The sequence below is a fragment of the Pistacia vera genome, unplaced genomic scaffold (genome assembly GCF_008641045.1).
Source record: "Pistacia vera cultivar Batoury unplaced genomic scaffold, PisVer_v2 Contig224, whole genome shotgun sequence".
Lineage (NCBI taxonomy): Eukaryota > Viridiplantae > Streptophyta > Magnoliopsida > Sapindales > Anacardiaceae > Pistacia > Pistacia vera.
Genome location: NW_022196029.1, coordinates 2,685 through 15,377, shown reverse-complemented (window position 1 = coordinate 15,377; position 12,693 = coordinate 2,685). Strand labels below are relative to the sequence as shown.

The 12,693-nt window shown below is 34.6% G+C and overlaps 1 protein-coding gene across 1 annotated transcript; it reads right to left on the bottom strand.

Annotated features, from left to right (window-relative positions):
* Positions 1 to 9,578: 9,578 nt before the first annotated feature.
* Positions 9,579 to 10,255, bottom strand: LOC116130732 (putative lipid-binding protein AIR1). The gene has a single exon (XM_031416442.1). The coding sequence runs from the start codon at positions 10,170 to 10,172 to the stop codon at positions 9,801 to 9,803; it is 372 nt and encodes a 123-aa protein (XP_031272302.1). The 5' UTR covers positions 10,173 to 10,255; the 3' UTR covers positions 9,579 to 9,800.
* Between the last annotated feature and the right edge of the window lie 2,438 nt (positions 10,256 to 12,693).

Sequence of the window (12,693 nt, the reverse complement as noted above, 5' to 3'; positions counted from 1 at the left end):
CCGAAGAGGACCCGAATCCGAAGCACAGCCTCCTCTTCAAAAGCACCACCACCAACAATAACAACCAATATAATGTCCTCCATGCAGTTGCAGAGTAATGAGCTTCAACAATATTTGGCAACCCCCGAAATGTTACCAGCAGATCCACAACAAAGAACCAATTTTGATGTCTTAGACTATAGGAGAGCTAGAAAATGTATTTTTCCAGTATTATCAAGACTTGCCTTGGATGTTTTCATTGTTCCTGTCTCAATCGTCTCATCCGAACAAACATTTAGTGCAAGTGGAAGAATTTTAAATGAAAGGAGGACTAAACTTTCTCCAAAAATGATTGAAGTCCTCACATGTCTTCGAGATTGGGAACGGTCGCGCCATCAAGATCAATACGAGGTAGTCAAAGATACTTTAATAGAATCATTTCAATTTTGTAATATAAATTATACGGATGAGGGAGGTCCTAGTGAACCACCCCCAAATTAGTTGTTTTGTAAAATGTAATTTGTAAATTAATTGTAAATTAATTGTAAATTATTGCACTCTTTTTTTTTTACCAATTTTTCTCCCATTGAGTTTTTCTTGGTGAGGTTTTTAACGAGGCAATAATTGTTATAATTTCTTATTTTATTTTTTGATAAATGAATAAGTCTAATTTTTCTTATATTACAATTTTATTGTATTAAAATTGAATTAATATTTGAAATGTTAACCAAAAAAAATTAATTTAATTGAATTATTGATATTTGAAAAGTTAACTAAAAACAATTACATTTATAATTTATTCATTTATAAATTGTTAATTATTTATTTGAAAAGTTAAATAAATACAACAAAAAAAAAAATCAAAAAAGAGGGTTAACCGGCCCAGCCCGTTGCCTAACCCGGCGGGCTAGGGTTGGCAGGTCGGGTTGGGCCAACCATTTCTCCAAACATGGTGGGCCTAACCCGGCTTGCCTTTGTTGGCGAGCGGGTTAGGACCGACCCGCCAAAAGTTGTAACCCATCGCGGGTCGAGCCGAGCGGGTTACTTTTCCACCTTTAATTAAGAGTTAAAATTTGGCTAGGAAATTGTCAGGCTGAGTTCTGTGTTGACTGTTACTACGGGTTAACGCTATTATAAAATTATATTAGTAACCACAAATAATAAATCTTTTTAATATAAAACAATAGAATTAACTGTCAATAAAATAAAAAGATAATACAATAAAATTAACAATACCAATAACTTGATCACGTGTACGAAATCCTTCAGAATAATAGGATGAGATCCAGATAATACAACTTTAGGAAGAATGTTGAGGCTTGTGTAACACACAGTTTCCTTAAAATAGATTTGCCTTTTTCACTCGAGTGCACAAGAATTTGAGCAGCGTTTGTTTCCCAGGACACAACAACAGATGCATAGCAAGAGAGGCACAACTCTTCTATTTGAACGAACTAAATAAAGTCTTAACTCCAACAAAAGGAAACCTTAAAAACTAGAAAGAAAATAAGAGATTAAAAGAGTTCTCAACTTTTTTTGGTGTGTTTGAAATGAGAGGAATAACACATTTTTATACTACTTAAAAGTGGGACAAAACATTGAATTCCACCATTATTTCCACATTTTCACTTTCCAATTCTTAAAACGTCCTCCATTAATCCACTAACCTTTTAGCTTTCAAATTCTCAATTTACACCACCACTTTCATTCCATTTATTTCATTCAATTTAATAAAATATTCCAACAATCGCCCACATGAATGAAATTTGACAGATCTAGACACAAGACGTAGTGATGGAGTTTAAACGGTTGGACTTGCATAGGATGTGTAGGTGTTACCCTTTGAACCTTCTCTTGTGAAAGTATGTTTACTTTACTGACTGATTAATAAACATGATGTCCTTGAACTAATTTGTCATTTATGTAAATGATGACATAGTTCACACAAGAATCCTCCTTGACATTATTCAGTTCTCATTATTATGTTCGTTTTGGCCATGAACATACCCCTAGTTCTACGAGAAGTTCTTAAAAATTGAGCCCTATACAATTCCCTTTAGAAGCGGCCCTACTTCTTTCTCACATAGGTGATTTCTTTAAGAGTAACCCGCATTACTCTGCTCGGAAACCCGACGTATAAGAATCATTAAAAACTTTCGCTTGACCTTATTACTTACGAGCATTACTGTTTCATTTAATCATAGGAACGGACTGAGAGTACCTCTCACAATAATCTATCTAAGTCTTTATAATTAAGTTGTCTCTTTGAACCTAAATCTTGAGATCTCCAGTCAATTAGGTTGGGTTTCCATTATATCGACTTATTTCATGGGCTTTAGTCCCATTCCTCTCGATGATTTTTCAACTACCTCTCTATTTAACCCTTTGGTTAGCGGATCCGCTAAATTATCTTTTGATTTCACATAATCAATAGAGATAATTCCTATTGAGAGTAGTTGTCTAATGGTATTATGTCGACGACGTGTATGTCTAAACTTACCATTATACATATTGCTCTGTGCCCTTCCAATTGCAGATTGATTATCACAATGAATGTAGATTGTTGGCACAGGCTTTGGCCATTTTGGAATATCCTCTAAGGATTGCCATAACCATTCAGCCTCTTCACCACACTTATCCAAAGCAATAAATTCAGATTCCATAGTGGATCTGGCTATAACAGTTTGTTTAGAGGATTTCCATGATACAGCTGTACCTCCTAGTGTGAACACATATCCACTAGTAGATTTTGAGTCTTTTATAGTAGATACCTAGTTTGCATCACTGTATCCTTCTAGCACATCTAGATATCTAGTATAGTGCAGCCCATAACTACGAGTATACCATAAATACTTAAGTATTCTTATTATTGCTTTCCAATGATCAGCTCCAAGATTACTCATGTATCTACTTAGTTTACTAACTATGTAAGCTTTGTTTGGTCTAGTACAACTCATTAAGTACATCAGGCTTCCTATAATTCTTGAGTACTCTACTTCAGAAATACTCTCTCCTTTATTCTTTGATAGATGTTGGCTAATATCTAAAGGTGTTCTAGCCAGGCTAGAATCATCTTTGTTAAATTTTCCAAGAATTTTATCCACATAATGCGATTGACTTAAAATAAGTCCTTTCGAAGTTCTTGAAATTTAAATTCCCAATATTACATTAGTCAAACCCATATCTTTCATGTCAAATCTTGAATTCAACATATCTTTGGTAGATTTGATCATCTTATCATTACTACCAATAATGAGCATGTCATTAACATAAAGACATAAAATGACATAACCACATTAGTTTCTTTGACGTAGACGCATTTGTCACATTCATTGATTTTGAAGCCACTAGCCATCATAGCACTATCAAATTTTACATGCCATTGTTTTGGTGCTTGCTTTAATCCATATAAAGACTTGACCAATTTACAAACTTTCTTTTCTTGCCTTGGGGCAGAAAAACCCTCGGGTTGTTCTATATAGATTTCTTCTTCCAAATCGCCATTAAAAAAAGCTGTTTTTACACCTATTTGATGTAATTATAGATTTCGCAGAGATGCAATCGCGAGTATCATCCTAATGGAATTTATTCTCGTCACAAGAGAATATGTATCAAAGTAATCTAGGCTTTATTTTTGCTTGTATCCCTTAATTACAAGTCTAGCCTTATACTTGTAATTTGACCCATATACTTTCTTTTTCCTCTTGAAAATCCATTTGGATCCTAAAGGTTTACATCCTAGAGGAAGATCCACTAGTTCCCATGTATGATTTTGTAGGATGTAGTCAATTTCATTCTTAATAGTCTCTTTCCAAAAAGGTCCTTCTGAAGATCTCACAGCTTCTTCAAATGTTTGAGGTTCATCTTCTAACAGATAAGTTAGAAAATCTGGACCAAAGGATTTTATTGTCCTTGTTCTTTTGCTATGTCTAGGTCCATTTTCAACTTCTTGACTATTTTCAACCATAGTCTCATATGTTCGTTTAGACGAACATGATCATTCTTTGGATATACATGGAAATACATGTTTTAAGAAAGATGCATTTCTAAACTCCATTATCGTGTTTTCGTGTATGTTTGGGATTTTGGACTCATGCACAAGAAATCAATAAGCACTAATATTATGTGCATAGCCAATGAAGATGTAATCAACTGTTTTTGGACATATTTTTACCTACTTTGGTGTCGGTACTGCTACTTTGGCAGGACACCCCCATACTCATAAGTATTTATAGAAATGTTTCCTTCCTTTCCATAATTCATAAGGGGTTTTGTCTTCCTTTTTTCGAGGTATCTTATTTAAAAGATAATTAGCTAACAAAACAGCTTCCCCCCATATGTTTTGAGACAACCCAGAATAGCATAACATTCATCATTTCTTTCAAAGTACGATTCTTTCGCCCAGCAATTCCATTTGACTGAGGTGAATAAGGTGTTGTGGTTTCGTGTATACTTCCATGTTGTGCACAGAAATCACGGAACGGTGATTCATACTCACCATCTCGGTCACTTCGTGACACCTTTATCTTTTTATTAAGTTGATTCTCAACTTCATTCTTATAAAGAATAAACTTATCAATAGCTTCGTCCTTGCTTTTTAGCAAATGCATATAACAGAATCTTGTGCTATCATCAATAAAAGTAATAAAATACTTACTGCCACCCCTTGTTTGTACAAACTATAGGTCACAAATATCACTATGAACTAAATCAAGAGGATTTGTGATTCTTTCAATACTATTAAATGATGACCTTGTCAATTTTGCCTCAACACAAGTTTCACACTTACGTTTGGAATCAAATTGGAAAATAGGTATGTGATTTAAGTTAATTAATTTACGCAAAGTGTTATAATTAAAGTGTCCTAGTCTACCATGCCACGCATAGGAAGACTCAAGCAAATAAGCAGAAGAATTTCTCTTATTAATGCTATTAGGTTTTACAACACAAACGTTAAGCTTAAATAACCCATACTCACATAACCTTTTTCCAACATACATTCATTTCTTTGGCAAAACTATTTTGTCTGACTTAAGAACTATACAGAAACCATGCTTGTTCAGCAAAGAACCAGACACCAGGTTCTTACAGATTTCTGGCACATACATAACATAGTTTAGAGTTAGCTCTTTCCCAGATGTCATCTTTAAGACCACCCTTCCTTGGCCTTCAATCTCTGAAGTAGCTGAATTTCCCATGTACAACTTTTCCCCATTTTCATTTGGTTCAAAGGAATTAAATAGGCCTTTGTCTGAGTAGACATGCCAAGTGGCTCTAGTTCAAGCCACCATTCTCTTGGGTTAGACCTAACCAGATTCACTTCTGAAACCACCGTAGAGAGACTTATGTCAGAGACATCCTGAGTAATATTCTCCATAACATTTGCCTCTTTGATTCGATTTCTTCTTGGCAATCTATAATCGGAAGCTTTGTGACTCATCTTGTCACAATTAAAACACTTGCCTTGGAACTTTTTTGGCTTCTTAGAGATGCCTCCTTTTGGCCCTAGCTTGGCCTTTTTCCCTATCTTCTTAGAATTAGAACTCTGACCACGCTCCATAACATTTGCTTTTGTTGCTACAGGAGTAAACCCTCAATTTTTAGAACTTTTGGTGTCTTCTTCAATCTGCAGTCTAACAATGAGCTCTTCAATGTTCATCTCCTTTCACTTGTGCTTAAGATAGTTCTTGAAATCCTTCCATGCGGGAGGTAGCTTCTTAATAATGGCAGCTACTTGGAAAGTTTCACTTCGCACCATCCCTTCAGAATGAATTTCATGTAAATCAACTGGATCTCTCGCACTTGACTGATAACAGCTCTTGAGTCCACCATTTTATAACTGAGGAATTGTCCCACCACAAACTTTTTGGACCCAGCATCCTTAGTTTTATATTTACGGTCTAAAGACTCATAATTCTTTGGCTGTTTTCTTCAAAGCGTACACACTGTACAATGAATTTGTCAGACAATTCATGACATAATTTCGGCACAAAAATTTAGAATGTTTCCAAGCATCAACAGCACTGATAACTTGAACATCGTGCTCATCTTCTTTGAGCGTAGGAGCATCCTCAGTCAAGAATCTCACAAGATTCAAGGTGGTCAAATAGAAAAAAATATTTAGTTGCCACCTCTTGAAATGCATTCCACCGAATTTTTCTGGTTTTTCCGCATGGTTCATAGGAATAGAGGCCGGTGGCACATGAGTTGGTGTGGGAGCCACAACTTGGTTCGACACATCACCAGAGTTTGATTCAAATGTCATTTTCTTAAAAAATCCAAACCAAAAAATTATAATGTGAATTTTTGAATAGTAGTCAAAAGATAATTCCCAGGAAACACTGGACGGGTCACAAACGGTCCCTCTTAAAATCCAGTCTCTTTAGACATAATTTCTCTAAATCGTACTATTCAAATTTCACCACCACACTTTTACTGCACAAGGACTGCAGCCTTTGGGAATATCAAAACACAATGTTTTTAACAAAATAAACTATGATTACTAAAAAAGTCGAATCTGTTTTAATATTGTTATTAAAAAAATATTGTTATAAAATAATCAACTATTATATTAGTAACCGCAAATAATAATTTTTGTTAATATAAAACAATAAAATTAACTGTCAATAAAATAAAAAGACAATACAATAAAATTAACAATACCAACAACTTGATTACGTGTAGGAAATCATTCAGAGTGATAGGATGGGATCCGGAGAATACAACCTTAGGAAGAATGTTGAGGCCTGTGTAACACACAGTTTCCTTAAAACAAATTTGCCTCCTTCACTCAGGTGCACAAGTATTTGAGCAGCGTTTGTTTCCTAGGATACAACGACAGTCGACAGATGAATAGCAAGAGAGGCAACACTCTTCTATTCTAACAAACTGAATAAAGCATTAACTTCAATAAAAGAAAACTTTAAAAACTAGAAAAAAAATAAGAAATTGAAAGAACTCTCACTTTTTTTAGTGTGTTTGAAATGAGAGGAATAACACTTTTTTATATTACTTAAAGATTGGGATAAAACATTGAATTTCACCATTATTTTCACCTTTTCACTTTCCAATTCTTAAAATTTCCTCCATTAATCCACCAACCTTTCACTTTTCAAATTCTCTAACTTACATATCAGTTTTATTCCATTTATTTCAGCCAATTTAATAAAATATTCCAACGAATGCAAAGTAATAACACTGCCTACTACCCATCTTCGTCCTCTTTCGTACAATTAATGCAGAATTTTCACCTCTCCCAGGGCCAAATTAATTCAAACTAGTTTCTGCAATACATCATGTCCACTTATTTAGATATTTCAGTTCTCGATCAGCGACCATCAACCATCAATCGCATGTGCAATCGCCTTGTTTTTTTGTAATCATTCCATCATGTGAATGTTTCGCTTGCACTGTCTGTAAGAAGATAAAACAAAAGAAAGCTAACTGTTCCGGCCCGTTTGTGAGATATATGAATCATATCGATCGTCTGAGATGCTGCAAAGAAAACGGAAGGAAGATTTGATGAAAAGGGTCTCTGAAATAATGTTTTAACCTGTAGCTTATTTATGACATGACTTGATAGATTGGTAACTGCAACGAAATGGAAAAAAAATAATAATAATAACATCACGAGTTCAATTATTAAAAAAATTATACAGAACAAGTGAAACCGAAGTTTATTATTGCGGCCTTTTTTGGTAACCAACCATACTCTTCCTCTCATTGAAAGGAAGCCACAAAAATCTTGAAGCAACCAAAGAAAAAGAAAACGAACAACAAATTAAGCGAAAAAATAATAACATGCAAAAGGAGATAGTAGAATGAAATCTGTAGCGGAGTTACCATGAAAAAAGCCATTTACTTCCGCGGGAGAGCTATATATATGTGTGTGTGTGTATATTTATCATCATCAAACCCTCTCGGTAATTTTACACAGCTTTCTTGAATTGTCTACGCTCAATTTCTATTGCATTAATACTGAAATTAATTTCACCCTTCTTCTCTGAAAAGCCATTGTACAGTTCAAGAAAGCTGTGGAAGATCATCAAGAGGATCATCACCTTGGAGAATTCATCATAATCATCTCAACCCTGATAGCATATACATGCTAACTTCTGAGTAAGCTTTTGATTATGAGAAATTAAAAAGTAGAGAGATGGTAAAGTACTAAAGTAGATATACATATATTTCTCTCTACGTGTGTGTGTGTGTGTGTGTGTGTGTGAGAGAGAGAGAGAGAGAGAGAGAGAGAGAGAGAGATTGGTTCAGATTCTGCCTGACCAGTGAATTGATGGCCAGTCAACCAATTCTACCTAAACACGACATTACCCAAACAATTGGCACCCACCACTTGGATCCACTATTTGCCCGTGCTTCAGCACTCTTCATATGATGATTTTAGCCTAAGCCCCCATAAAAACTGTAAAGAATTTTTAGATAATTAAAAAACTGTATGCAGATTGAGTGTTTGAAAAGCTAAGAATATAAATGCTGATGTATTCGCTGCACTAAGTAGATCTGATACTTTTAGTAGAAATTCTTTTCATATATAATCAGCTTTCCTTCGGTCATCACTCCAATTCATTCCACGTATGGAAAGAATAGGTGATGGCAAAATATATGTAGCCAACCACTTTGAACCCATGACCAATATCCTGTGGGTATGTGTGGCATTAATTATTAGCTTTTCAATTTCAGATTAAAGTATTCTACCATATGTTAGGCATTAATTATACAACATATGAGCCAAAACAATTCATGTGTGGTAGGGTAGACTAGAGCCAGAGTTTGGGATTAGGGCATCCAATTTTTGTTAATTTGTTGCTGAAATTACACTGTAAATTCAGCTCCTTCCATTTATGTAATGTCTTCTTTTTCATCAATATAATTAGTGGTTTTTAAAATTAGTACGTATCAATATTTTTATTAATTGATATATGATCACCCACCCATTGTGTGGTAAAGTATCTCCAAGTTCAAAGCCAATCTATTTAAATATAATCACCGGAATGGAGTTCTCTATGGTTGGGTTAGCTAGGGAGAACATTACACGCTAAACAAGAAAAAATGGTGGTCCACTTGTTGCTTGAAAATTACATAGATATTATGATACAAACTATTATAAAAAATAACTATTAACAGGACCATACATGTGATCTTTTTGTGGTGAGACATCTAGTGCCTGTTCTTATCCAGGATATCATGGCAGAATTTTTATTGAATTATGTTTTCCGATTATTGAAATTTTGAAATGAATTTTTAGTAAGTTCATAGAAGAAAGCAAATTTCCTTTTGTATGATAAGTAATGTAAGAAATTTTCTTCGCATTCATGTAATGTGAGAGAGAGATTTTGTGTACTGTACAAGCATATCGATAATGACTCAACAATGTAAAGCCAGTACTGTTTCCTGAATAGCTTAAGAATAAGAAATTAATAGAGAGAATCAGATTGTACTTTACACAGCTACATTTGAATACTCTGTCCACATATTTTATTTGCTTTTTTTTGGTAATTTTTTTTTTTTTTTTTTCCAGATTTTTCAATACTGATTAAGAATTGATATATAGAAAAAGATTCAGAAGTGAAAACGTATCCATCTAATTTCAGATTAGAGAATAATTTAATGAGTCATAACATTAACAACACATTACAACAGGCATAGGCAAAATGGCTTGCCTAGTTATTTGAAAGAACAAATCACAGAAAACACATACAAAAAGGAAAAAGAAAATAATAAGCAAAACAACCAGAAACAATAAGCACATATATGCGTGAGATGACACAACACATAATGAAGAAGAGATCTTGATAAACAACTTCCTAACTGGGACATTGGAAGTTTGGAGGAAGTGTCTTGGCACATGCACTAAGGAGTAAACCGAGTGTAACTGGCACGTCCAAGTTAATTCCAAGCACATTGGCTTTGATGGCAGTGCATAGACACAAAGCAGCTTCCAAATCGGCCAATCCTTTAATCAAAGCACAGCATTTGCTACCAGAAGGAGGGTCTCCAACCACAACGTTAACCAGTCCGAGAAGGTCTACACAAACTCCTAGGTTCAATGTAGGGCAAGATCTCGGAGGCGGTGAGGGCTTGACTGAGGGGTTGCATGAACCACAAGCACTTGTTAATGTTGAGGAAAAAAGCAAAGATAGCACAAAAATAGTGCTGTAGAGCTTGTTGGAAGCCATGGCTAGCTCTAGATTATTGCTACTACACTTACTGGTTTAAGAGCTTGGTGTGGATTTGGTGCAATGGGGAGACAGCTTTTTTAAGGGGAATCCTGAGGTGGCTGTTGGAAGATTGATTGAGTGGCAGAGAGAGAAAAATGTTGATAACGTACTTCGTTGGATTTTTGTTCGCTTGTGACTTGTGAGGAGTATGCTGTACTATGGCATCCAGAGCTATCATGTACAGTACAAAATTGTTTAATATTAACAATTAACAATCACAAAACAATAATACAGAGTGATTTCTCCAATGCTACAGCCACGTCCAATAATTCAGTATGTTTGCTAATCCAATAATTGAATAGTATCATATACTCTTTTTAGTCACTTCAAAATTAACTGATTAATAGTCCCAAAACCTTTATAATTTGCTGTTGATTTAGCTATTAATCAAGCCCTTTTTTTTTAACCCTAAATAGTGGTTGAGGAGGCATTTATGTATAGGTAGCTATATTGAAGCGACATATCAGTATTTTACGAATAGATTCCAAGAGAAGCATGGAGACAAATACTGAAATACTTACCTTCTTTACTGTTCCTTGTTTTTAGCATTGTCCAGTAGAGTGATTTTTTTAGCAGCTAAAAACTATGAGGTCCAGAACGCACGGCTTCAATCACATGGTTTCGGACCTCATTGCCGGCCAGCTAGCTCGTGTGATTGCAATATGTTGTGTCAGCTTCCCCGTAGCTATTAAATAGTCTTGTCGTGATCGCCGGAGGGGTTGTTTTGAGACCATTATCATGTCATCTATGTCTTAATTTCCATCATTATTCAACCAATTATATTATAGGATATGTTTTTCATAGTCTCAAGGAAATTTGGGAATGGTGATGCGTAATTTTATCGTTAATGAATAGGAAAGATTAGACGTTAAAGATATGATCAGTAAATATATATATATATAATATTTTTGTATATTATACCCTAGGATTATCCTTTTAATTGATTAATTTCATCTTCCAAAGGAAGCTTCCTTAATGAAAATGATTTTGGACAAAGAAAGAAAGATACGAGATAATAGGTCAATTATTGTGAAAGATAAACATAAAATTGGATTTTGAGTGGAGCTTTTCTGATGTGTTGTAAATGGTCCCAAAATGAAAAGGCTTGTAATGGATTTAGATTAGACTTGTGATGAAAAAACTTGCAGAACTTATGCCTGGCGCCCATAACTTCTTCTCTTTAAATATTATGTTATGTCTCAAAATATAATGGTTGATACATGCTGAAATCATCAAATACCAATCAAAATTTGAAAAAACATTCCACCGTCCAGAACATACTATTTCTGTAAAGGCAAAAAGAATCTAATTGTCTACAACTCAATCAAGTCAAGAATTTGTATCTCAATGAATTTAGTTTGCACACCTATCTAAACCTTATTTAATTTAAAGATATTAATTGGGTTCTCGACAAATGGTAAGGCAGGAGGGATCTTCACGGAATCAAACCACTTGCAAAATTGTAATCATAACCTTGAGTAAAACAGGTATAAATAGACAGCTCCCCCTTACAAAATCGGGATAAGATGCTTACGCATTCAACAAAGAAAATAACAAAGACATATTATTAGAAAGAGATTGGCTTGACATTCTCTAAGAACACTTAGAACACCAAACACTTGTGATACCAGATCGCAGTTCGCGACCTCTTGAAAGCATGTCTAATGATCAGAAACAAATTTATATAAACGAACACAGTGGATGTAAGATTCGTTTTAAGCATCTGAACCACTATAAAAATTATCTTGTCAATTTTACATGGCATTGTGCTTACAACACCTCACCCACTTAATTTAATTAACTCATGTATAATTTCTCAACACTTTACAAATGCGAAATCGTTGGTTTCAAAATCAAGTATCAACATATTAGGATGCGAGTTCAACAGCCATGAAATAATTGGTAGGTGAGCCAAGCAGGAACTTCTTGTTATTCAATACTTTGGTTATGTGTTCGTATTGTCACAATATTTTCATAACGTTTGTTACGCATAAGGTATTTCAATAATATTCTGTATAAGATTATGGTGCATACTGTTCCGGGATTTGGATACTTGAGGTCAACAGTGTTCGAATCAACAGACGACTTTGATCTTTTTTATTGGTGAGTTTCGGGTATGATTTATCCTCCAAGTCCAAGTTAGTCTTCTTTCTTTTGAAAACCCAGAGCCCAAAACAACCTGCAAAACCAGCAAGAAAACGTCATTAGGATATTCTCCACACCTTCGGATTTTAGTAGTTGATGACTCTCACCGTCTTACCTAGACAAGAGCCTGTTTACGATATTATTATCAATAAACTTTTTTTTTTTTTTTTTGGTAACCACAGTGTTCGAGCCCGTTTACGAGCAGCTCGAACCATTTGGACGACCCACGGATGAGTACTACTTTAATAAACTCTTCTTCTATAAGCTTTACTTGAATAAGTCATACCAAACAGACTCTAACTGTTATTAAAATACGAAGTTGTATAAAGAAATA

Excerpts from the sequence above, each read along its gene's own strand:
- LOC116130732 (XM_031416442.1), bottom strand. The coding sequence starts at position 10,172 with ATGGCTTCCAACAAGCTCTACAGCACTATTTTTGTGCTATCTTTGCTT.